This window comes from Cheilinus undulatus, linkage group 19 (assembly GCF_018320785.1).
Source record: "Cheilinus undulatus linkage group 19, ASM1832078v1, whole genome shotgun sequence".
In the NCBI taxonomy this organism is placed as follows: Eukaryota; Metazoa; Chordata; class Actinopteri; order Labriformes; family Labridae; genus Cheilinus; species Cheilinus undulatus.
Genome location: NC_054883.1, coordinates 16256481 through 16284048, shown reverse-complemented (window position 1 = coordinate 16284048; position 27568 = coordinate 16256481). Strand labels below are relative to the sequence as shown.

At 40.6% G+C, this 27568-nt stretch overlaps 1 protein-coding gene across 1 annotated transcript in view; it reads right to left on the bottom strand.

Moving 5' to 3' along the window:
* arhgef4 (Rho guanine nucleotide exchange factor (GEF) 4) overlaps positions 1 to 27358 on the bottom strand; it is a 115315-nt gene extending 87957 nt beyond the window's left edge. Inside the window, exons 1-2 of the mRNA XM_041814436.1 lie at positions 26841 to 27358; positions 21543 to 21572 (exon numbers count right to left, since the gene is read on the bottom strand). Of these exons, the coding sequence (XP_041670370.1) occupies positions 21543 to 21572; positions 26841 to 27020 (210 nt within the window). The 5' untranslated portion in view covers positions 27021 to 27358. The remainder of the gene's footprint in view (positions 1 to 21542; positions 21573 to 26840) is intronic.
* Positions 27359 to 27568: the final 210 nt, after the last annotated feature.

Genomic DNA, 27568 nt, shown 5'->3' with positions numbered 1-27568 from the left:
AGAGCATGAAGGCGAGCAGCAAGCCAGCTAAGCACTGCTCCCATGATGTCCCTGGTACATATGCTCATAAACATAACCACACAGTTCATAGATGCACTGAGGGGGTCTTTAAGTTCCTCCACATGCTCAGAGTTCCCACTGCATTTTTACTCCATCCTTCTTCTCCTTCAGCATTTTCATAAGAGCTCCGAGTCTTATATATCAGATCCATCCATCGGCGTCTACATGCAGTGCCTGGCCTTGACATGAGAGATGAAGCAGCATGCTGTTGAAGAAGACCTCTCCTTTCCACTGCATGTCCAAGAAGTGGATCTTCTCCAGCAGCTATGCCTTAATCCGTACTCAACACAGCAGGTTCACAGTGAACTCTGTGTCTCAATAACAAGGAAAGACACTAAGACGCCTGGCTCTAAATAAAGATGTGCTACTCCAACAGTGCAGGCTGCACAGGTTGCATGACAAACTCATTACAAGGGCAGGAAAAGGTACACTAAGTACACTGACACAAGTGACATCTCACACAAACACACATTATAATTACATTATATAATAAAAATATGTAATTATGTAAAAAAGATATGATATCATCGCGTTCATGATTTAAAGATTAAAGAACTGTCCAGAGAGGGAAACAACTCTGTTGTTTGAAAAGTCGTCTTTAGTCAAGAATCTCCTGTTCAATTCTAAAATCCCCCACCAACCAGCTGGACACCAATGCAGAGCAGGCCTCAGCTAGAGGGGCGGGGCCAAAAACTAAAACCTCTAACCATTGGTTAATCCATTCACAGAGTGACCAGTGTTTATTTTCTGCTAATTAATTATAGTTGAGTGTCTGAAATCAGCTTACAGGCTTAGCAGAGATCCCTTTCTAGCAAATAGTGGAGTGACTGGTTGAGGCACAGCACTCCAGCTTCTCACCATACTTATCCAAGCAAGCACATGGCCAATACTATTATCCAGTGTGTTCCCAAACTTCCCAGTTCATGATCCCTAAATAAAGGTGCCAGACACTGGAGACCCCACTTTCCCTGGGGGTGGTTAAAGCACTACACACTAGGATTATTATTTTTTCAATTTAACCTCTACTTAACCAGATGAAGACCCATTGAGATCGAGATCTCTTTCACAAGGCTGAGAGGTTGGCAGCACACGTCATAATAAATAATAAATTCAAGAGACAGATAATAAACAGTATGTTAAGACAAACAATAATTCAGAATTAGAGCTAGATCATATTTTAAAGTGAACGATTAGGAACCACAGTAAGGACTTAAAAGCACAAGCACTCTTTCATAGTCAAGCGTTGTCTTTCATTTAAGATAGAGCGAAAGGTTTCCAGTGAAATGATTGGGTGATATTTATTTTTAACACCGTCGTTCCCTTCCCAGATTTTACCGGGGTATACGGTATTACTGCCAGGTCTTTAAAAATCACATTACAGGCACCTGTCAACATGCAGAGCAGAACGCACACCTCCACCAGCCTTCTATTAAATCCTTGATGAGTCTAAAAATAACGATTATAAGGCAAGGGTTACAGGAGGAAGTAGGCTGAAGGATTTTTCTAATGCTCAATAAATAAACCAAGGTACATCTCTTTTTTCTCTCACTCTATGGCACATAAACATGCACTCCTTTCCACTCTCTTCCACCCCCCTGCTCGCTGATTTAATGTGAAAAATGATAATCAATTTATCATATGGGATTGTTGTGCTTCAAGGGCGAGCTCCGTCCAGCAGCAACACATCTGAGATTCCAGCCTGCTCTGTCTCTCTTCAGTGAGGCTGCAGTGGAGAGAGGTTAGAACTTGTGACATCTTAGCCAATAAGATCGCGTTGTGGGTGGGACATTAGGGGAGAGTGTGAGTGAGTAAGAACTGAGCTAGAAGGGACCAGAGCAGCAAACTTTTTAAGAAATAAATCATATTGTGATCGGCAGGTTATTTAACTTCAGAACCAGAAGACTTAAGTCAAATCTACATTTTTACATGATACAGTAATGCCATGTACCAGTTGTACCCTTTAGTGCCACAGCCTGCCCAGCATTAGAACCTACACAGCAAAACCGGCAAACTCAATTTAACACTGTCAGAGTTCATACTGGCACTTCTTTTACTGTGTCTATGTGAATCCACAGCACAGAATGTTGATGTGACTCTTTTTAGAGAGTTGGAACCTTAACACTATTTATGTTTCATTATTGACTCTTACAAAGTTAGAAATGGACTCTTCTGAAAGGTCACATATAATGCAAAATCACGTTTCAGGCTTTTCTAATAAAAATATGTGCCCCTGGCCTGTCCACAATTCTCCCAAGAATCTGAGAAATCTCCCACCCCCAACCCCTCACTATCTCCAGTCTCTATCGCCTTTACTCCAGACAGGAACAAGGGGGCGTTAAAGATATTTTCACTACATATTTCTGGAGTTTTCTTGATGTCTATCACTGAGTGTGATGCTAATATGCTGGTTACACTCTCAAAGAGGCTTATGTGGAAAATTGATGCGCAAGTTTGATCAAAATAAAAATACTAAGTATGTGGTATCAAATTACACAAATGCTAGTGTGCTTCTTGTCTGATAAGCCGCTAGGTTGAAGGTTTTATCTAAACTTCAAAGGAAAAAAAGCTTAAGAATAGCATGCCATATTTCTCCCTCTTAAATTTTCTGAATTTAATAATCCCCTGGGGACAGGATGGGAAGCCGTGAGGGGCCTGATGTGGCCCCCGGGCCTCCAGTTGATGATCACTGACCTAGAGGAGACTGAAGCTTGAACAACAGTGAATTTCTACTTCATTTGATAATTTCATATGCAGGAAGTTGATAAATCTGGGATGTGTGGGTAGAAATGATGTCATGAATAAGGGAAAAGGTTAAGATTCACCACAGAGTAGGGGTGGGCACATTTGCTTGCTAAATGATCACATCAGCTCTGAGCACAAAGCATCGCAGTTTCAAACAATGTCTTCATTCAGGGGACACATAAAAGTGAGGAGGCAGCTTTTCATTTAGCTCTGGAGAAACAGACGAGGAAGAGCAAAGCTTTGACTGAGCCACACTGATGTCATTTAGAATATCAGAAGACAGGAAGTAACAATCTACTGCAGAGGTGTTAAACTCAAGGCAGGGGCCAAGACCACACCCAGACCACCAGATCCTATCATATTTTTATTATTGGCCCACTGGTTTGAGGGCTACAGATTTCCTTCAGTGTAAAAATGTCAACTTAACCATGATGATTTAAGATATCCTTGTTAAGTCATAAAAATTAGAAAAAAGTAAAAAGTTAAAATAATTAGATAAAAACAGTGTGGGAATGTGGGAAAACACATTTCTGTTTTTATTTTATATTCTTAATTTTGCATTTTACAGTCACACAGCAGACACACAGTAATGGTTTTGACTTTTATTTCATATTTTGACCTTTTCAATTCACAATTTTGACATTTAATCTTTTTCTTTGACCTTCTAGATCAGGGGTGTCCAAACTATGGCCTGGGGGCCAAATGTGGCCCGCAGTCCAGTTTTGATTGGCCTTCAGCAAATTCTAGAAACATCCCAACAAGAAGAACTTATTAAAGTGTTTTTTGTGACTAGACTGGTACAACTCTGTATATGGTAAAATTATTTTATCAAAATAATATCTTGTTTTCTAACTCTCTGATGAGTTTCAGCAGCAAATAGCAGTAACAAAAATTTTCCCAGGGCTGAGCCATTGGTAACTAAAACACGGCCCCCTGAAATCTAACTGGCATCCCAAAACCCTAAAACTGATTGTCTGTTTTTCATGTCAGCCATTAAATCAAGCTTTTAGCATTAGTTCAGGCAGGCCATGGAGTCAAGGTCTTCCCCGATCAGCTGATCTAACATAAACCCTCATCAGCTGATGGCCAGCTGATTTGCTCTAAGCACACTATCGGCCAGCCACTCTCATTTAAACTGCTCTTGCCTGGCCATACTCTCTCTCTCTCTGCAAGCTGCTCTTGGTACCCTCCTCCACCCCAGCTCCTCCTTTATTCTGCTTCTGATTTAATTAACAACATACACCTCACCTTGTGGATATAAAAGTGGCTCAAACATGTTTTTATACTTCTGTGTGTGGCCCTCAGAGGAATAAGTTTGGACACCCCTGTTCTAGAATCCCAATTTTAAACTTTTTAAGTAATATTCTGACCTTTTAAACTCAGGATTTTGATTTTTTTTCTCACATTTTGACCTATTTTGCTCCTTACTTTGAATTTTATCTCATAATTTGCCATTTTAGATCATTTATTTTAAATTTAAGTAATATTTTGACCTTAAAAACTCAAAATGTAATTTTTTCTCTCACGCCTTGACGTTTTAAACTGATGATTTTAAATCTGATCTCATATATTGACCTTTAAAACTCATGACTCGAACTTTCTATCTCATATATTTGCCTTTTAAAAGCATTATTTTGACTTGAATTGCCATGTTTTGACCTTTTGAGCTAATTAGTTTGAAATTTTATCCCAGATTTTGAGCCTTTAAACTTATATTGTTTATGGTGGAATTCTGACCCTGTTTGGCCCTCAGGTTGGACCCAAATTGTGATTTTGGCCCCTGATCTACTGGATGAAAATGACAACCAAAAGTCAAAAGCAGTCCTTGAAACGATTGGACAGCCCTGAAAAGTTTGTAAACGGTTAAATTAGGCCTGGGCGATATATATATATCGGCGATTATATATATATATATATATATATATATATATATATATATATATATATATATATATATATATATGTATATAGATAGATAGATATTTTTGTACACATCCAGATCAATTTCCTGAGAGGGGCGAGGGCAGGGGCGGAGTCAGACAGCTCATTAACATTTAAAGCCACAGACACAGAAACAGCTTGTTCAGACAGGAGTTGGAACAGAGAGGTTTTTAAACATGCTAAAATCCAATACTGGAGTGTTTTTTTTTTTCAGAAACAAACTTCACAGGCATGTTTTGGGGACCTCTGAGACCAATATAAACTTGTCTCAAAAGGGTAAAATGTGTGACCTCTAAACCATAATCAACAGTGATGATAAAATATCCCCTGGGGGAGCTCTATTTGTATATCTGAAAAGCAAAAAGCTTTTGGGTATGTATGAAAGTACACATGTGCACACAAATGCACAAACACACAAACAGCCTTTGACTACAGCCAGCTTGTGTGTCCCCTCAAGAGGACACTGCCATGGAAACATAGCACAAAGGGAGGCCAAACAGGCCTCTGAGATGTGGGTCGGAATACCAATAGCACAGTGTGGGAAAGAAACAGGCCAAAAACACTCTGTTGAGCAGCTCTCCTACACTAAATCTTCACTGGAGAAATCTTAGCTTCATTCATTTTATCTGGAAAGTCATGCTAATTTCTCAGAATTAGATATTACATTCGATATAACGGAAGTATTCTTCCAGAGTTAAAAAGGTGTTAGAGGACATGGAACTGGAATGAATGCGTAGGGGAATCTGTGTCATAGCAGTGGGAAAGCAAAGGAAACTCTGCAGTATTCAAGCTTGTCACTGTCCCACACTGACATAATGATTCAACTTGAACATCCACTGATGATGCAAGGGTTCATGCCACATTATGGACTGTCTGTCTTCTTCTCAATTAACATTCAAGAGGTTCTAATTTATCCTCCCTGTATATTTCACTGAGTTTGACAGCTTAGTCAAGACGTGTGATTATAATATTTAAGAAGTATACTGTTTACGACTAATCTTAAAGACGACCTCAAAAATGACATAAAAACAGCAGCTGATGGAACCACAGGGTGTGGTTCCCTTGGTGGAATCCAGCTCTTAGCTCCACTCACATACAGGCCTGAATCACTGTGGTTAAAGCCCCCGACCATCAACACAGTGTTCATAATGCTGAATATAACATTTGCATCCTACTCGCCGAAACTTCACTTCATCCTGGATAGAGCTTTCTGTGGAGAATATGTCGAGATTGGTTTAGTGGGGTTTTATACCATGATGATACAATGGTTTTACTGACACACTGCAATCAGCAACTTTCTTTCACATCTTCTCCACAGTTGCAGCCATTGTTAGCCATGATGGTGGCTCTTACTCTGCAGACCCTTTCAGCTCACTCAAGCTCTTTCCTTCCCCAAAACCTAGTGTGAGCAAATCTCCAGTCTAGTATTGGGTGGTATCCAGTTTTTATTCCCGTAAGACTTTCCCCATGGGAAACAGAATTGCCACCATATGATTTAAAATCACATCATACAAGAAGCAGGCCAAAGATCTGTGCAGAGCACCATGCATCCCTGCAAGCAGAGGAGGCACCATTACAACTGTTTCATCCAGTTTCAGAAAAAAACAAAACAAAAAGAAAAACAGCTCTTTTATAGATCTAAACTTAGCACAAATCTTTCTTGCAAATAAATATCATACTGTTGTAAAGTCTGTTTATTTCCTTTTAAATGGTGCCACTTTTGTAAGGTACATGCATTTGTGGGATGAGCAGCAGAGCTGAGTATGTAGGTTGCGCCCATGACAAATTTGCCAAATCTTCTCTGCCAATGCCAAACAGAAGATCTTGCACTTCCTCTTCATGCATGGTCACCAACCTGGTCACACTGCTGTGGAATGGCATCCCATTCTTCAACCAGCATTTGTCACCAGTCAGCCAGTGTGGTTATGTTAGTCACTCTGGCACCAACAGCATGCCCAAGCTCATCCCACAGAGTGGGGGAGAGAGTTTTCATCTTGGAGTTAAGTCCCAGACTGTTAAGATATGGGATTGCCTCTAGGGATGGGCAATTAATCGCAAATTAGATTGAATCGCAATATGGCCTTATGCAATTTTTGAATCGCAGAAAGTGCAATATTTATTTAACCTGAATTTTGTGTCAAAATACCAGCATGAAACTTATTTGCAGCAGAGGCATTATGCATTACATATCATGCAGTCTTTCTGGTGGCATATTTTTTGAATAGAGCACAAAAAATCCTACTTTCTTAATTTTTGTTTGTTTTTTCTTGTCAAATATGAAAATTATATAAAAATGACCATTCTCTTTAATGCAGCATTTCATATCCAACTTGCAAAATGAGTCAAAATCATCACAATTCCATATTTTTTTCACAATTGTTCAGCCCTAGTTTAATCTAATATCATGTTGGCTATTGTACAGAATGAATTATTGCTTGTTTTTGTTCAAAATAAATAATCGCATATTAAATCACATTCACAACAGTGGGTAAAGAAAATCGCAATTTTATTATTTTCCTAAATTGTTCAGCCCTAATTGCCACTGGTTGCAGATTCTCATCTCAATATCTTTCCTGATTGTCAGAACCTGGAGGCACCAGAGGCTCAAAACAAGAGTCACAGCATCACTAGAATAAGTTGTTTGGCAGTGGCAAAGAAGATTTGGCAAATTTTGCATTGGTTCAACCCACATCCTAATTCTGCTGTTCATGCCAAAAATGCATTTTCCTTACAAATGTGGCTCTATTTAAAAGGGAAATAAACAGGCTTTCCAACAGTATAAGATTTATAGCCAAGAAGCATTGTTACAAAAAAGAAATAATCTAACAAACACAAATTTCCTTAATTTTTTTGTGAAGTTTAAAAGTCATGATAAGGAACTTGATTTTTATTACAAGAACACTGGAGTTGATTATAGTTGTGGTTATTATGTAACTTTTTTATTGCACCAAACCACGTCATTGATCCAAATTCTGCCTGGCCATGGATGCACCGCACAGTAGCAAAAACATACTCAAGAAAGTTATTCACTTACAGTATTATGAGTAAATGTAATTAGTTACTTTTCATCCCTGATAGCTGAGACCTTGTCTCTCTTCCTTATCAACAGGTCAATCAGGTTCTTCAAACTCTAAGGTCAATTTCAAACCTGATAGTCCGGGGGACTCAGTTCGTTTTGGAACTGAAATATCAACACTGTTACACTTTGGTTTGGTTCACATTCACATTACCCTTGGTCAAACGAACAAAACAAAACGTTTGTGGCTCTGTTGTCCCAAACAAAGAGCGGTGAAGAGGAAAAAGACACTGAGAAGAAGACAAAACCAGAAATCCAGGGAAAGGAAGAGACATGCGGTAAAGGGCAACAGGCCGGATTTGAACCCAGGCCACCCGTGTGCATGGGTAGCGCCGTAAACCACTCGACCATCTGCACACCCAGACCAGAATTTTTAAAGTGGACCAAACATCTCTGGTGTGAATGCGCCTTAAAACAGTAAGCTTTATGTACTCCATATTCCTACAGCAGTACACTTTTGACTGACAGGCCAACCAATCCAGTGCAAGCCTAAAGAAAGTACAGTGTGAACTTTCCACCAGATAAACAAACTGCTGGACAAGGTTTAATACACATAAGGTAAATATTGGTTTTGAAATTCAATGGCAACAATTTCTCCAAGAATTAGTCCAAAATAAATCCTATGGATCCTTAAATTCTTAAGTGATCCAGCAACAATAGTTGTCAGTACATTCCTCTCTGTAGTTTAGCAAATTCAGCAGCAAAGTGAGGTGCAAACACATTTAAATTGTAGATTCATTAATAGCACTGCCTCCATGCCGCTCCTGTCTGTTCTGACATGTAGTTTCTAGAGCACAGAAGTAGCAGATGCTCTAACAGCTGAAGTGTTCAAACTGCTGCTAAAGGCTCCATCCTTAGAAAAGCTGATTATTCCCTCTGGTTCATACATCTTGTTCTCTCTATCTACAGTATGCTGAAGCATATTTACCTAACTAGAACATGGATATTTCCAAACAAGGGATGTGTAAAGGGCAGCTACCTTTAAGTCAGAACATTAATTTTCTATTCACTACACTAAAAACAATACAACAGTGCTTACCTGGAAAATAGTGTGGAGGAAATACAAAACACTAAGCATTCTTGTAGAATTTAGTCATAGTAGCTTATAGCTGACATCTCTTCTCTACCTTTCTCTTGCCAGGAGCTGGTTTCAGTGTGGCTCCTTTAACTAGGTCTATAGGTCTGTGGAAGCTCCAACGTTACAACCTGTGGCTATTTTAAACAGACTTAGGCCTGATTACAGAGAGAGTGTGAGGGAGGGAGAGAGTGAGAAGTTCAGCCAATGAAGTTGCATAACACCAGCTTTGTTTTCATCGAGCTGACTGTCTGATTTTAACTAATTTAAAAGCAAAATGAGCACAATCTAACAGCCTATATGAACCCTAAAGTCAGAATGTGCTGTCCTCAACCACTGAAGGGGCAACAGAGGGGCTGTCAAAACCTTTCCATAAACTATTCACAAAAGAAAATGTGCAGTTTAAACAAAAGTATGCCGTCTCTCTGTTTGTTTCTGCAGATTTTATCTGTTTAGACTCCCTGTAGTTTAGCCCACTGTGTCGTCATGATTCAGTGTTGGAAAGCAATGCACAGTATTAAGTGGGCAGAGAAGAGAAAAGTTGAGGGATCTCTGCACAAGCACCAACGTTCTTTGGGTTCTCAGAGTAGGTCTGGGCCCCTGCAGTGCTTGTTATGCAAATGAAGGAGCAAATGCATGATGATTTCCTCCTGTAGCTGTTGGTAACCCAGGAAATGTAGAGTGCCTGTATAGGTAGGTATAAACTGATGCCAAGTAATCACAAAATTCTCCTTACATCTCTGTTACTGGCTAGTTGGAGGCAACATTACCCTGAGTGGTTGTTTGAATCTGACCTATTAAGGTTTTTGTTTTGAAGGACAAAATATTCAAAGGGAAATTTAAGCATTAATGCCATTTATAATATCACAATCTATATTTCAGTGGCATGCAATAATCAGAATTAATTTAAGCTAAAGTGGCATTATGTTGCATGCAGTAGCTTGGAGTAGGAAATTAATTTCTCTCCATGCCATTCTTTAATTGTTTTGTTCCATGCTTTAAGGATCTGCAGAGATATCACAATAAAACTCATGATTTCTCTGCCACTAATACTGCTTGTCAACATGAATGAAAATAGAACTAGTGGCTACTGAACAGTGAAGTTAGCAGAGCTGTTTTTTGTGTACAGTTAATGAGCTCCATTATAGAGGGAAGAAAGCCCTTTCAACCTCCTCTGGATTAGTGCAGCTCTTGACTGTTTTTGGAGAGTCACTGTTTTTGGTTTCTATGTTGTTGAAAAGGAGCACAAATGAAGTCCAAGTGTTTTTCACATGCTCTACCCTCTACTAGAGTCACTTTCCACAGCAGACAGGAGCATGTTTGGCCATACACTGCATCATCCTCTACCTTTCCATCCATCCATTGTCTCCCGGTCGGGTCATGGTGGCAACAGGCGAAGCAAGTCAACCCAGACGTCCCTCTCCCCTGCAACACTTTCCAGTTCCTCCTGAGGGATTCCAAGGCACTGCCAGGCCAGATGGGATATATAATCCCTCCAGCGAGTTCTGGGTCTGCCTCAGGGTCTCCTCCCAGTAGGACGTGCCCAGAAGACCACAGGAAGGTGCCCAAGAGGCATCCTGATCAGATGCCCGAACCACCACAACTGGCTCCTTTCGACGTGAAAGAGCAGTGGCTCTACTTCGAGATCCTTCCAAGCGTCTCACCTTATCTCTAAGCTGAGCCCTCTACCTTTCCACCCTGGGAAACTATGGAACCCTTTGAACACCATTTATCAGGACAGGAACCTTCTTTTTTGAATTAATGGTCAGATCCCATGAGCTTACCATGTTAAAGCTGCAGATGCATTGTTACAGTGTCTATAAAAAATGTTCACCCCCTCGTTCATCACTATTCCTTGCTACCATTATACCATGAAAACAAAAGAACACTCCACACAACTCAGAGAAAAGGTAATGACAAGTTTAAGCCAGCAGATGGATACAAAAACATTTCCAAGGCACTGAATCTTCCCCTGAAGTTCAATTAAATCCATCATCAAGAAATGAATGAATACAGCACGTGTAAATCTGCCTAGATGAGATCAGGTTGTCCTCATAAATTTAGTGAGCGTGCAAGAACGAGACCAGTGAGAGAGGTCACAAAGGCACCTACAGCAACTCTGAAGGAGTTCCAAGCTTCAGCAGCTGAGATGGGAGAGACTCTGCAAACAACAGCTGTTACCCAGGTTCTTCACCAGTCAAAGCTTTATGGGACAGTGGCAAAGAGAAAGCCACTGTTGAAGAAAACTCAGATTAAATCTGGACTAGAGTTCACCAAAAGGTATGTGGGAGACTCCATGATCATGAGGAAGAAAGCTCTTTGGTTTGATGAGACCAAAGTGGAGCTTTTTGGCCATCAGACAAGACGCCAGACACTGACATCACCACAAACACACCATCCCCTCTGTTAAGCATGGTGGTGGTGGCAGAATCATGTTGCGGGGATGCTTCTTGGCAGCTGACCCTGGAAGGTAAAGGTAGAAGGTAAAATAAATATGGTAAAATATAGGATATCCTAGAAGGGAAATACAGCTTAGGGGAAGATCTTCCAGAAATGCAATAACCTGAAGCATTCTGGGAAAGCTTCACAGAAATGGTTTAGAGACAACAAGGTGAAAGTTGTGTAGTGGCTGAGTTGAAGCCCAGACCTCAATCCAATAGAGGATTTGTGGCTGGAATTGAAAAGAGCTGTTCACGCCTGATCCCCGTGCAACCTGACAGGACTTGAGCGGTTGAGAAGAATGGAGTAAAATGCAGGGTCCAGATGTTACTCTTGTTTTTTTGTCAAAAAATTTTTTAAAAAGCCGAACTATATTGGCCATGACTGATTTATAAGACAAATAAAAAGAGTTAAATATCAAAGGGGAAGTAAGTATTTTACAGGCAATGCATGTATATGTGGAGGCCTCCATACCAAGCCATTGACGCAAATGGTGTCATCAAAGTGAGAATATCAGGCTTCCTTATATGTGGCCAACAGCAGCATGACTGCAGCAAAGTTGACTGTGATGTTAGATCGTGCAAGGTCCATAAGCCTTGAATTGTATACAGGGCTTAACCTTTAACCTGTGACTACTCTGTGTTTTGAATGATGCCTTGTTTTGGAGAGGGGGTCTCAGCTCTTTCAGCAGATGGAAAATAGAAAAGGTTGCTGAACAATGCTTGGGCAGGGGGCTCACTTTAGGCGCCGTTGGTTAACCATGGCTAGTACCGTTCTCTAGTTTAACAGCATTACTACAGTATTCTCTACCACAGTATAACTTTGCAAAACAACACCAAGGATCCATGTGAGGGAAGGCTGTCTGCTGCATGTCCAGTCATTTTCCCTCTCTTGTGTCTGTTGCATGCACACCCTTGCACACAAACACAGATCTGTTGTCCTGGCCTGGTGGTACAGAGAAAACTAATGACCAGGCATAGAAACCACAGGTCCAGAAAAAGAAAAGTCAGTCAGTGCGTTCCCCCTGGCTCATTTCATCCTCCTGTTTATGGAATGCTTTCTTTGGCACTCCCCTTTCCATTCTGCCCATCGACTGGCCTTTCCTACCCTGTTCTCTGCTTTTTATTTTCAGCTGCTGGAGGAATCTGGGTTAGAGGTGGATCAAAGGAACCTGGTCCGACCCGAGGACAGGGCAAACAAATGATGTCACAGACAAGGAAAAAGAACACACATCATCATCATCATCATCATCATCAGTGAGGGCAGTGCTTCTTGTGAGGTCAAGGGTTGGAGCAACTTCTTTTGTCCTTTTCTTCTTGGTGAGATTTTAACAAATATGCAGATATAAAGCATTTGTCTTGTTTCCATATAAAAAAGACAGCTCAGGATAATCACAACTTGGACAGCATAATGAAGATTCAAGACTTGAAGACAGATGACATTTTTAGGTCATAGCCCACGTTAGTGTGTGGCTCAGATTCAAGTCTGACCTGTGGCTCCTTTGCCACATCATTCCCCATTCCCTCAATCCCGTTTCAAACTCTACCTATTGATTCTTTTATTAATAAGAGGATAAAAAGTCTGAAAATACATTGTTACTTTTTAAAGACAAATTGCTGGAGACATCTAAAGCCTTTTGCCTAACATACGTAGAAGCTGTCTCTCATAACCTTTATCAATTTAGCCTATGCATTGGCACAAGGTAAAGCAACACCTTGGTGGTATTTATTTAACTTTGACCATGTAATTTACTCCCTCTTTTTTTACAGCAATTTGAAGCACAGCAGCACTTTCCCTACAAAGAGCATATTCCAAAAAAGATATTTTTTAAAGCCAAGAAACCAAGTCCAACATCTGGATTTGTCTAAGTGGCCGGACTGGATTAACTACCACCCCCAGAGTAGGTCTTGCCTGGGCCCAAAGCATGCCAGCATTGTCCTAACTGCCCTGCAGTGGCTGCTTCACCCACACTGAGAAGCTGTAGCAAGAAAATACATGGAGGAGACATACAGCCGCTGCAGGAGTCTTACACAACCAGGTGCTGGACATAGTGGATGCAAGGCCCAAGACAGATAAGCTGCCAACAATCTGTCGTTTACCACCTGGGTTATCCATCATTCCCCTCCTTCCTCCTTAAGAGCAAGAGTTGGATATACAGGGTTAGTCCTGGCTCAAATTGAGGCAGAGGTGGTACCATTCAGCAAGTGACCAAGACAGTGAGCATTCATCCAGGCTGTTTGTCCAGCTCATCTGCTGTAAAAAGAAGAAAACCTTGGAGATTTGGGAAACTCTTGTTTCTTTTATTCCTGTTGGACAGTTCTGGCAGCGGCCAGTGCACTGTTGCTAACACAGCACTGCAACATTGGCATAATGCTAAAAGTTAACACCAAGAGCAGAGGGGTCAAACTCAAGGACTGGGGGCCAAATCCGGCCTGTAGTACAGTTAGACCAGGTCCACAAGATCAGATAATAGCTTTATTATAATTGGCCCACCAGTATAAAGTCTGCAGATGTACCCAGAACAAAAATGTAACCACGATGATTCAAAATATCCTTTTGAAGTCATTAAATTTGAAAATGTAGATTAAAAACAATTAGATAAAAAATCAGGAATGTGGAAACTTGTGATCCCAGCAGTGCGTCCCTGTAGCGCCACTCTGCTTTGCTTCATTCGAGATATGCTGCAGGTCTATTTTCAGTGCCAGCCGCTTCCAAACCACATCAATGCCTGTCAATCAGAAAGCTCCAAACAGGAAGCCACAAGCGTAAAATATCCGTGTGGTAGTGGGGTGTGGTTCAGCTGAGCTGAAGGGGAGAGAGGTATGGGAGTGGCTCAGGGAAGCAGTGTCAATGCTGATTGACACAGGTGATTTCTGTGAGTTAATCAGGCTCTTTTGTCTCTCTGCAGTAGCAGGCTGGAGCTGGGGACTGACTCACACACAGCAGAGCAGTGAGGCTGTGCTCCTCACTGGAGAAGAATTTTGAGTTAGACTTTGAATACTGGAAAGGACTGAAGACGGGCACCGGTCAAAGAAATTGATTTAGTTTTGGTGATTATGTGGTATGTGAGTGTTATCATTAAAGAACTTTTGCATTAATATGCGATCACATGGATGTTCATTGGGCTGAAGGAAACCCTACAACACAGTCTCCGGTTACAATCCCGTTCTTTCAAAATAATACACATGCACGGACTCCTATCATCACTATATCAACATTATGTCTCATCCTGCAGTGAGAGCAAAGGGTCACCAAGAGGTCAGTGGGTCACAGAGCTACATAGAGTGGTGCAGGAATGAGTCCTAAAACAGGAAAGTGAGTTAGCATTTTAGCACTTCCAGTTCCCTCTTCTGAAAGTCTATGGGATTTTTGAATGATTTTTCGGTTAAATGCCTGAAATAAGATCTGTGGTGAACACGAGCTCAAGAGAGTTTAACGTTTTATCCTACGACATAAAATACATCTGAAATGTGTCCCACCTTTGAATTGTGTATTTTTTCACGTCTTAATAAAGGCGGTTGCTAAAAGACAGCTGACAAGGCCTACAGCGTTTGTTGGGTTAATGTTTGCTTAAACAATTTGGGTTTTCATTATCTGTAAGCCATAATCATCAACATTTCAAGAAATAAAGGCTTGAAATATTTTACTCTCTGTGTAATGAGTCTATATAATATATGGGTTTCACTTTCTGAAATGAGTGACAAAAAATATTGAACCTTTTCATGATATTCTCATTTTTTGATATGTACCTGTACATCATCATACGAAGCTCAGCAACTGAGCCTGCTGTTCATTTGTATCCGCGACTGATGACGTTAAATTCAGTTGACCGTGTTGTAGTTCAATATAGCATGACGTTAGCTTTTTTTTTCCTTTTATCAGTTAGATTAATGAACCAGATATGATGCTTATATTATCAATTTATAATGATTATCTTTATGAACAAAACATGTAAGTTTCATAAACTTTTATTGGACACAGATCTTATTCTTAGCAATAATCCAAAAACCCATTGAAAAATCCCATAGGCTCAATGCCGAGGGAACCCATGCGACACTAACTTCTGGGTTTGCCTACAAAATTACGTCATGACTGCACCACTCTATAGATGAGGAAAAGTTAACTTTTGAGGACATTAAATAAAACCACAGATCCTTTAAGCAAACATTAACCTTTTAACTTCCTAAAGTACTCACCCAATGGTGGAAGCAATAATATCATGGACTTATACTGGAATGGATAATAAATTGAACCCCAAAAGGTGAAACAGTCCACTGTTGATATACTATTCCTGTGTGCACACGCATGTTCTCCCGTGATCTCTGCCCGCTGATCAAGGCTGCTCTAATACGTTTCCAGTGGCCGAGGTTGCTCACCTTCTGTCAGAGCAAACCTGTGGTGCTTCGGTGCGTGGCGCAGTCATCGTATGTGGAAATTGCGGGTAATACCTGCAGCCAAGAGGAGATGTTGCTTTGCACTTGCAGATGAAATGTTACTATTTACTAGGCCCAAATACAAAGTAACAGCTGAAGTGATTTTATTACCACAAACTCAGTTGATACAACAATACCTACACAAAGAAAGTCTTTTTACAGTACTTGGAAAGTCAGGGGTCTGCAATCAAAGCAACTGGGAACATGCCAGGACAATGTAGAGACACTGTAAGTTAAATGAAAAGACTGAGGCCTTTTTCAGAGCCATAGATACAATGAGGGAGCATGGGAAATGGGACAGCTGAGTGTTTTCTAGTCATCCATTTCCCTCAGCTTGGCTGAATGTGAAAAGAGATAAATTCCTGGCTATCTCTCGTATCAACTTCAACACTGTGTGTTTAGGCCTGGACGGCAGCCCATCACCCTGTAACCCCACCAACCCCACTCCACCATGAAACTTCTGAGAGGAATGTGACAGCTTTGCCTGCAACACTTGATGCTCTTAAAACTCAACTTAGCCCTTCGCGGGGGTTAAAAAGACAAAGAAACTAAGCACTTGGCTTATTCATAGTGCCATTTCAGGGTGTCCCCGTGATGTTTACACTCAATATGAATATCCCAGAGGCATGATGGGGGACAAAGGGGCCCTGCCAGGGAAGGGGACACTGTACTACTGCAAAAAGCTTTATGAATGACTTGAGGTAAAATGATGGTTGAGCATCATTTGCATCACTGTTGTGGAAATACACTTTAAAATGGGAAACAATCGAGGTCTGATAAAACTGTCCATAGTATTTTACTTATCAAGCATTCCTGTTTAAAACATAGAAATAAAGAAGAAAGTCAAGGATAAGGTAACTCACCCTAAAGTTTAGAGTACTGTGGTACCAAATGGACTTGAGCTTATACAGCACCTTTCTAGTCATCTGACTACTCAAAGCACTTTAACAGTCACAAGCTACAGTTGAAAACAGGCCATCAGACAAGACACTAAAACACTGCACATGACCACAAACACACCACCCCCACTGTGAAGCATGATGGTGGCAGCATCATGCTGTGGAGATGCTTCTCAGCAGCTGACCCTGGAAGGCTTGCAAAGGTAGAGTTTAAAATGAATATATAGGAAAATCCTGGAGCACAATTCAGTCTGCAAGAGAACTACGGCTTTGGAGAAGATTTGTTTTCCAGCAAGACAATGAGCTGAAGCATAAAGAGCTAGTCAGAAATGGTTTAAAGACAAAGAGGGGAATGCTCTGGAGTGGCTGAGTCAAAGCCCAGACCTCAGTCCAATAGAGAATGTGTGGCTGGATATAAAAAGCTTGATCCCTGTGCAACCTGACAGAGTTTGAGTAAAACTGCAGTGTCCAGACATTTGAGCCTGACTGAGACCTGTCCATACAGACTCAGAGCTGTAATTGCAGCCAAAGGTGCATTTGCTAAATACAGACTTGAAGGGGGTAAATATTAATGAAGTCTCTTATTTCATACCAGACATTTTTTGTAACTGGCATTACTTTGTAGAAATCTGTTTTTTAGATTACTATATTGATAGTGATTGAGTTATACAATGGATTTACAAAATCAATCAAAGCAGTGTTTCCCCTACCATTCTATAGGGGGGCGCCCCCCCCAACGTTGTGAATGAACCGATGCCCCGCTTGTTTTACGTCTGAGATAGTTAAACAAGCGCTGGATTTCGGTGCGAGATTGCAGTAATTGCGCACAATTCATTAAATTCTCGCAACAAGTCTGACACTTGTAATACCGGAAAGTCCTGCAATCCCCGTATATAACGCTGTAAACTGACAAACCGATGGGAAACGTCATCAAAATCAGTGATTGTTTTAACATTCAATTACCAGGGATCAATAAACTGGAGGACGACCCCTTTTATTTTTTTTATTCCTCACGTGCATGTTTCTCATAGCACCTGACACTATTGGCGATATTCATGACAGTTATTTACGCTCTTAAATAAACCTAGTCCACATGCAGATCACGACAGAAGCTCTTCAACCTTTATAAACGTAGGAGTATTGACAAAAGATCACAGGCATAGAGACAACAGTAGGAGATGGAGACATGCAATGTGTATGAATAATAGTGAAGAAAGAGAAAATGAGTAGATAAAGTCAGTGGAGGACAATCATCGTGAAAAACATTTACCAAAATACATTCTTACCTATTATAAATATGTTAAATGTTATAATAAACTATTTTCTGAATAGATTTTTTGGTTATTCATTTGTTAAATCTATCAGATGTCGGATACATTTACATGTGGGGAGGCCTTTATGACAGCATATCTTAACTTTACACTTCATACTGGTATGATACAGTCCTAAAGTTGCTCCTGATGTGGCAGGACGGCAAAAAAGTTCATTTCCAACCCTGTCAATCATACATGCATAAATAAATAATCATAGATATCAAAGAACCACATGAACACCATGACGCCTTTAAGTGTTTGTCGGTGCACCCCCCCACCAAAAAAAAAAAAAAAAAAAAGCTGAAAACCTAGGGGAAACACTGTATTCACACAGATATTTTCATGGCCAAAGGCATTAACAAGCTACAGCCTGTTCTGCTCCATCCAAACATGAAAACCGCTTTCCCCAGTGCATTTGCCAATACTCAGAAAAGACAAGAGAAACTGGATTTATTAGACCACCTGTCATATTTGTCTCAAAGACCATCCAGCATCATGAAATGCTTTAATTCAGACTCTTTCATTTTCAGTGAGCTCACTACGTTTTACCATTTTGAACAGGAATGAGGGATTTCAAACAGAATTCACCCAAATTTGAGGCGGCTCACTGGGCTTCTCTGAGAAGTCTGAAATGAATCAAGAATAACATTCAACCACTAAAACTCATTTTTCTGTTCAGGAATGCAAGTAAATAACTATAATTTGACATATTAATCAAGAAATAATAATGTGCTTTACTATTTTTTCAGTTTTTTTGTAAATCAGTAAATTTGAAAATTCATGGATAACATTAATAATTATATTTTAGCATTAAAAATATCATTTGGGTTAAAGAGCTTCTACATATTGGTGTATTAATCATTGCAGAAACATAAAAAATGATTTTGGTAATTACCAATGCTGTTAATTTAGGGCAGCTGTGGCATAAACCTTACTTTGGTAGGGTGGTCAAAAAATTTGTTAAGCACTCTAAATGAATCAAATGTTCACTAATTAAACAGAAATAACCTTATATTTATTGGAAAAGCGCCAAAATTGGCCCAGGAGCCGTTGTTTCGATAACCTTGATATAAAACAATTATAACCAGTGTAACAGTCAGATATTTCCAACATTTCAAGATACATTCACATGTATAATCACATCCTAACTGATGTTTACAATGTAAACAAAGAAATCCTTCTGTTCTCTCAAACACAGAGTGATAGTAACTTAATAAGAAGGTCACATTAAAATAAAATGGTTAAACCTGTTACCTACCTAAACTTTCCTTTGCTCTCTCAATATGTAACAGTGCATGCAGTTTGATTATGCATTGTGTTTAACTCCTGGCTGTAACGGTTCTCTCCTCATCTCTCTCCCTCCTCACTGTCTGTCCGTCTGCCTCATATCAGAACGCTACGTTAATACAGACACATATTGGCTCGTTAAGCAATCAAAGGGAACTACACAATCTACAGGGTTAATTATTAAACTAACTGTTGCTCAAATTTAACATCATTTAGACTTCATAAAATCTTGAGTCCGTCCGACTTGAATTTGAGCCTCCGATGGTTGAGCTAACATGAGGCACACCGCTCAGGTGGTGTGATAAAGTAAAATAACTCGGAGCCAGATGAGTTTTCCTGAAGGTGCAACATTATGTCCAATGGTACTGCCCCGTATGGGGCTACATGATGTTTGACGGTGTTTCGTGAAGCCACTTTGACATGCTGTATTGGGCTCTATGCACGGCAGGGGGTGGCGTATTTCCGGTGGAAAATAAGGCCGCTTCACAACTTCCGCCCAACGATACGTGCTAGGCCAAAACAGAATCTAAACCCTCCTATACTGCCTTCATTTTTCCGTTTCGTTTGTTTTTTTTGTTTCGATTGTTGTTTGTGTTTACTCTATCATCATTGCTTGGCATCCAAAAATGCTAAAATGATGTTTCAAAAACAGGTTAAAAGCACCTCTGGACATCGTTGCTGCGTGCTGCAATGTACGTCTTCAGCTAAATTTAACTCGTCATTGACAGTCAGCTCAGGTAACTCATGCAAACAGCGAGTAAACCGCAACAAATTTGCCATCATAGGCCTTTCCCTTCTCCGATTGGAAGTGTGGGAGCAGTCTAATGCCAAATGCGGAAGCAGTTCATGCATAAAGCCCATTGTTTAGGAGGGGGCGGGTTGAGTGTTTGTAAGTGAGGGACAAGTTGTGCCACGCTTTATTGCCCCTCCCCCAACATAATCCTCAGATATGCGTTCCTCTTTCTAAAAAAACACAGCATTTCAGTCAAATTCATTCAATTTCCGCAATTTCCAGGTTAAATTGTAAATTCCATTTTTATTGACCAATTCCACGATTCCGTTCGCAATTCCGTTAACGCAGAAATCATAGGCCCCTAACTGAGTGTAGAATAATGAGAATAACATTGATTTTTTTTTACTGTAGCATCACACTGCAAAATAAGAAAACAGAACAAAGTGAAGGGGTCTGAACACTTTGAGAATGCACTGTTTATTGCTGATAACATGTGACAAGACTAAGAACAATGTTAGAATGTATGCACATGTATGAGCAATAATAGTCTTTATAAAGTTTCCTGCTACTTTTTGGTCTAGGCTGTTTGGGAAAAGGTGGAGCTCACTGACGCTCGAGAGCTTCAAAGATCTATCCCATCCCCTAAACACACAAAAGCACTGAGTACCTTAACTTAATGCAGTCAGCCAAATACTGCGTTTAGTGTCGGGGGAATTTACTCATCCCAGCTACAGAGGCAGTCAGGATATTAAAGGTTACATATTTTAGCCCTTTAAGACAAGTTTATATCGGTCTCAGAGGTCCCCAAAACATGCCTGTTTGTTTGATACTGAAAAAACACTCCAGTATTGGATTTTTGCATGTCTAAAAACTCCTCTGTTTCAGCCCTGCTCAGAACGAGCTGTTTCTTTGTCTGTGGCTTTAAATGTTAATGAGCTGTCTGACTCCACCCCTGACTTCAGGGCACACACTAGGTATGGAATATGGTTGCTGTAAACATGTGAAAACACTGAGATCTACATATGACTGAATTTTTTATTTAGACCATTAGAAAGTTTTTTGCCTCTTTCCTGGTTCAATGTGGGCGGGGCAAATATGTGGGGAATGGTGCCGCCCCTCTACCACTACAATATAAAATCACATAGCAGTTCACCTCAGTACAGTCTGTTGATAGCTGAGGTCACTGCCTTCATTGAAAGTTAACAGCCAGTTAATTTCTGTTTTTTTGTTCATTGTGAGGTAAATTTACCAAATCTATAAACCACAGTGGTCTATGAATCATTTAATGCATCATAACAGATCCTATTTCTCCTGAGTGGGCGTGGCTTCACCTAATTCAACAGACATGGCCACACCACCCTGGAGAACATTTTACCACCTCAATTTTCATGATTTTGAAGCTTAATATATAAAGTTAGAGATGTTTTATTTGACTGAAATTTGACCTGGGAGTTCATAACACAGTGACACAACAAACCTAAACACTGATTTATTCTCACTTCACAGCGTCTTTAATGATGGTTAATTTTCTGGTAGTTTCTTACCTCAAATGGAGCAGACTGGCATCTGAGTTTCTATGGAGAAAAAAAGAAAATTAGCATGGGGAGCATTTTCAAGAATACTTTTACATTCTTCTTTTAATGGGGTTCTTCTTTCAAGAAGTTATTCAGCAAACTTCAGCATACTCCAATACTCCTCTAACATGAATTTTTTCAGCCATCTTCTCTCTTCTTATTTTGTGATTCAAAATTGAAGTAAACACAACTGGATGTACACCTGGAGATATAGAGATGGTAGCATGCTTCTTAAAGGAGCCATATTTTGAAATAAGCAGGCTCAGTCTGGCCTGGATCTGAGCCACTACACCTCTGTTGCTGAGCAGAGAGTAGCCTGCATTTAAATTCAAGACATGACTTTGCTTGTCCCTGCAATCAGCGCTGAAAAGGCAAGAACCTGAGGAAAGTTTTACACCATGTGTGCTGACCCTTTTCCTGACACACCCCTGTATTAAACTGGTTAACTGTTTGTCAAGTCAATGTGCAGGCATGTCAGCTGAAAGGGCATAATATCTCTATAATAGACCTTTCATGAAAACACGGCACATTCTTAAAAGCAGCCTGTTATTCTACAGTGTATTCAGAGTAAATGCGTAATATTGGTTTCAAAATAAAACGAGCCACAAAGATTTATTCTTATGGATTAAAAACTGGGGATGCTCCTAAGGGCTGTATAACTGTTCAGCACCAGTACTTGATGCTGGTATCATTATCTGTGCTGTTAAACAGAGCAAGGATTTTTAAACACACTTTTTACAAACATCATAGTTTTATTTTGGATACTTACATTATTTTAATTTGCACACAGAAATAAAATTATATCACATAAACAAAAAACTACCAGAGTATAAACTATTCGCTAACAGTTAGTTGTGTCTCCTTGTTGCTGGATAACAGCCTGCAGTCTCTGGCACATCTCCTGAGAAATCCCAGCCCGTTCTTCTTCGACCGCCCGTTCAAGCTCCTCCAGATTTGTAACCTTGCAAAGCAGATGGGTTTGCCAGACTGCACCTCTGTCATCAGGCAAATCCACCTCGAAAAGCTTCAATTCACAACATTTGTTCCATATCGAACACTTCTGGACAAATCAATGTCACTGGAGGAGTACGAGGCAGTAGCTATGGGCGAGGTTTAGTTGTACTTGAGGCAGTTTTCAAAGGCTGTCTACGATGTGATGACTATCTTGGGTGTAGCTTTAGCATAGCATCAGTTTTACTAGAACTGGATCACGTTTCTGTATGAAATAAATAATAAGAAAGGGGTTTTATGCTCTTCTGCCAACCTGCTTCAGCATGGGTTTGTGACAGTTTGGGGGAAAGGGTTTCTTGTGTGAATGCTTGTATACATGGCCTACTAGTGGAGCGGTTAGCTCGTACGTAGCCACAGCTGCACTTTTGTCAGAAATGGACATCATTTCTTCATTACAGCAAGCGCCAAGAGCAACACTGAAAGCTTTCTGCAACAGAAAAACATGTTCTCGCTCTACTCCTGGCCTGTTTCGCAATCGCTTTGCAATCATGGTGGTGGGCTGCCGCATCAGCTGTTAGCTCAGATGTCACTGTAGGACTGCTGCAGTTTACTCAGAACTGGACCACTGTTCTTGTTAAAACTATAGACTGTAGAAAGAATTGGACAAAGCCTGTCTGACATCAGCCGTCTGTGGTGGCTTCCATATTGAACTTTGGATCAACCTAAAGGCCTGCTTATTAAGCTCAACTTCCTGTCAGCTAGCTAGCAAGCATTCTGGTTGACAGAAACATAGCTTCTGACTGTCGAGCTATCTGTCAATCAAATGAGACGTGCCTCTCACTCTGCTGTGAAGTTTTTCCTAAGCATAATCTAAACCATTGTGGTGCAACAACCCCACCCCCATACAGCGAGAGGACATGAAGACATTAGCGAATGAGACACATTTGTTTTTTTAACCAGGCTGTAAACTACTTTATATCTAGGGGCAAAAAAATGTCTTTTTTACAGGTGTTCAGACAGGACTTCCGGTGTTCCTGCTGCCAGCCTCAAGTGGACACTTGTTGTACTGCAATTTTTTTGCACTTCTGCACGTTTCTTGTAGTGATGTGTCCTCTATGCACATAAGAGCATAGAATAAAGGTTGGATATTTTCTCCTCACTATTCTCAAGGGCTGTCTGAATCGGTGTAGCCTGTGTCGGTGCATTTGTTTCTGTGTATGAATTTTAACTGATCAGATGCGATAACAGAAAAGCAGGAGGGGAGGGGGGATAGCATTGCTCAGGGCTTTGTCTCCACAGAGAGAGAGAGAGAGAAAGAGGACAACATGTAGCGATACATTTAAGTACCCAGTTACTATTAATTTGGCTAAAACTAATTACAATTCTAAAAAAACTAAAATGAAAACATCACTCTGCCAGAGCACATTTCAACAGGCATCCCAGACAGTTGTGGTCAGCCATAGGTTTTAAGCTAGTCTTGTTGTTTCATTATTACTAGCATCATTATCATTAGTAGTAGCAGTAGCAGTAGTTGTCAGTATCACATTGCTTGCCTTGTGGTTATGGGATTTACTAAGCATTCCTTTGTCTAAATGGTTTTTGTAGTGGAATTGCCCCGGGGGGGGGAACTTCCTTGTTTTATTTTAATCCCACTGTTTAGTTAATTCTTGAACATTCTAATCCCCACTTGGCATCAGTGTTTCCTACAGAGCAGGAAATTACTTAAACCTTCATCTGGTTATGATCCAATGTAAACGAATGTTCTGGGTTCTTAGATGGTCAGCTGTAGCAAACACAGCCCAGGTTCAAATATTTTCAGTCAACTTACTGAGTTTCCTCTGTGCCATCATATTACTGCAGTTTTTAGTCTATCTGCTTAAATCTGTCTGAAATTTTGCCACAGTGGCATTATTGTGCACACTGAAACATCACTGAAAGCAGCTTCTCCAGTCTATGTAATAAGTTGATAAAGGAAATGCTAATTTACAATCACACTGAGGAGTTAGCAGAAATCTGGCACTGCCCATCATCATTGAAATCTAGTATAGCCTACATGTATTGTTAAGGTGGAGTGTAATGTTACCTGCATTGAAAAGCTGTATTTGCTCTATCTTACTATAAACCGATGAACCTCTTTTTGTCTGTCTGAACAGGCACTGCAGTGTGATTTAATAATTCTCCCAGACAGCCAGATATGCCTCTCTGCAAGTCCACACTGACATGAAAACAAGCTGAGACCTGGCGTGGAGTTTGAACAGATCCTCCTCTCACATTCAGGCTGAAAACTGCTGACTTTAGCAAAGAAAAGGCTGCACACCCAGTTTTCTCTCATATGCATGTTTGATGAGATCCACTGTGAAGAGGAAACTAAAAGAGTGAGGAAGAGCTGGTGTGTCTATGACAAGAGGAGAGGTGTGTGTTAGTGTTGTTGAAAGGTTCTTGGTTCAGTAGTGGATGTATATCTATGTTATTTATATGGTATTTCTTCGCAGAGTTTGCATGTTCTCCATGTCCATGCGTGGGCTCTCTCTGGGCACTCCAGCTCCCTCCCACAGACCAAAGACATGCTCCTTAGGTGAACTGGCCATTGCAGGATTTCATCTTAAGGTCATAAAACTGTCAAAGCGTTTGGAGTTTACATCAAATCAAGGCTGCCCATAAGGGGGTATAAAAGCGACAGCTCTCTTGGGCCCAGTCAAAATCATGGTTTACGTAAAGTTAAAGATCAAATATTATGCAAAATACACTTTATTCTGGCTTCTCTAGCAAAAGTATGTGCCCCTGGCCAGTATACAACCCCCCCCCCCACCTCTTTCTCCACCTTTCAGAAAATGTGTGCTGAAACAAGCCGTTCACAGATTTTTCTCTCATGATGTCATGTGGGGAGGTAGCCCCGTCCCCAGGTTCGGTTGGCCCTCCCTGCTTGGAGGAGAGTTCATCCCTCCTCTCCTGCAACCTCCTCTCAGCTGAGAGGAGGTTCAGGAGAGCCACATCCATTAAGCCACACCCATTTCCTTGCAGGGGCGGAGTCAGACAGCTCATTAACATTTAAAGCCACAGAAACAGCTCATTCTCAGCAGGGCTGAAACGGAGGGGTTTTAGACATGCAAAAATCCAATACTGGAGTGTTTTTTTCAGCAACAGACTTCCCATGCATGTTTTGGGGACCACTGAGACTAATATATACTTGTCCTAAAGGGGCTAAACATGTGGCCTTTAAAAATATTAACCCCCTTTTTTTTACAGAATTAAAATGGGTTAAAAGTGGTGGAAAAAATGGGCAGAAAAGAAGGGGAAATGAAATCTTTAAAATGGCAAAAATTGATTAAAAAATGGCAAATGTGGGTTGACAGAGGGAAAAGATATCAGGCAAAAAAAGTTGCAAAAATTGGTTAAAAGTGGCAAACACTAGCGAAAAATGGCAGGAACACATTTAAAGTGACATAAATGGGCATAACAAAAAGTAAAATGTGGTTAGAATAGGCAAATGTTGGGGTACTAAGTGTTGAAGTGTTTCATAGGAATGAAAGCAAAAGCAAAGAAACAAAAACAGGCAGAGAATGTAATAGAAAGGGTATTTAAGTGGAAGAAATGGGGGAATTGAGGTAAAATGGGACATTAAGTGGCAAGAATGTGTTTAAATGTGGCAAAGAATAGTTAAAAGTGACAAAAATGGGAAGAAATGAAGGTGAAATGAGATTATAAATTGACAAAATGTGTTCTAAGTGGGGAAATGGGTTAAAAGTTGCATGCTGCAAAAAGAGGGTTCCTCTTTAAACCCCTTATCATCAACAAGATGATCACTGACATGGACCTTTCTTTGTGTCTGCCTTTTGCCTTCATCTTGTGGAAAATAAATGTCTACATAAATCCTGCTTTTCTATTTTAAAATGATGCCTTAATGTCTAAAACCTTGTCTTAGTCAAACGTGTTCCAGTGAAATTTCAATTTCACTGTTTGGACCCAATAGAGGGAAATTAAAAATGCTCGGTAGCCTTTAAAGTCTTGTTCGTCATCAGAAAGTTGTGACCAGTTTGTAAAAGAAAGTGCGGGTCGTTCAACCTTAGATAACGATTTTCTTTAGATATAGATGGGTGACATCTTCCGTGTATGTAAATGAACTTTATGGCAAGAAAGAAAAGAAACAAAATGTGTCCTAATATTATCTCAATTCATCCTACTGTTTACAACAGCAGGCTGCAGCCTCAGGTTTTCTTCGCTCTCCCCTCCAGCATCACTAAGTTTCCAGATCTGTATCTAGCTTTGTCCTATTCGTCAACATATTTTAAATCCTAAATCGGTAGGACGGAATCTCACCTGGTACCATCTGAGAAGGGCCCAGCAGAGCAGGTGAGCCGCCAGGGTGAACTTGGCGATTCGGTATCTCTCCGGTAGACAGGTAAGATACATGACCAGCTCGGAGTGGCCCCCTCTGCTCGGTTCGTCTCCGCTGCTCTCCCCGGCTGGATGTTCGTTATTATCGGAGTTATTCAGCATCGTGTCCCGTTGAAGTGCTGCCGTAACAGAGAAAGTTCTCCCTTCACCTAAAAGACGCTCCGAGTTGTGTTGGTGTGCTACATGGCACTTTAGGAGAAGTTTCCCACACTGTCATTTCACGTGCACGCTGCTGCTTCCATATGATGGCCGCAGCTGCAGCACGACGCACCGACCCGAGCACGAGCTGAAGACTGAATCCAGACCTGAGACCAACACTGCTGTCCAAGTTTTTACTCAAATACAAAGTCCCTGAACTGCTTCGTACTCACACTGATTTTCTTGTGCTTGCACTGTCATCCATCGTCAGGAACAATACAGACTCCGGCAAACAAAGTCATGCCTTGCTTACAGCGCCCCGTGGCGGCTATGATCTGCAATTACACCCACCTGTCGGAACCATGGCTACATTGATGACCAGGCAAAGCGCAATGTATGGAAGCCAATTTCCGCCACTTAAAAGAGAAAAATGTGGATGTTACGCAATAAAAAAAATATCCTAAGTCATAATTGTGAGAAAAAAGTCTTAATTATGACTTATCTCATAATTT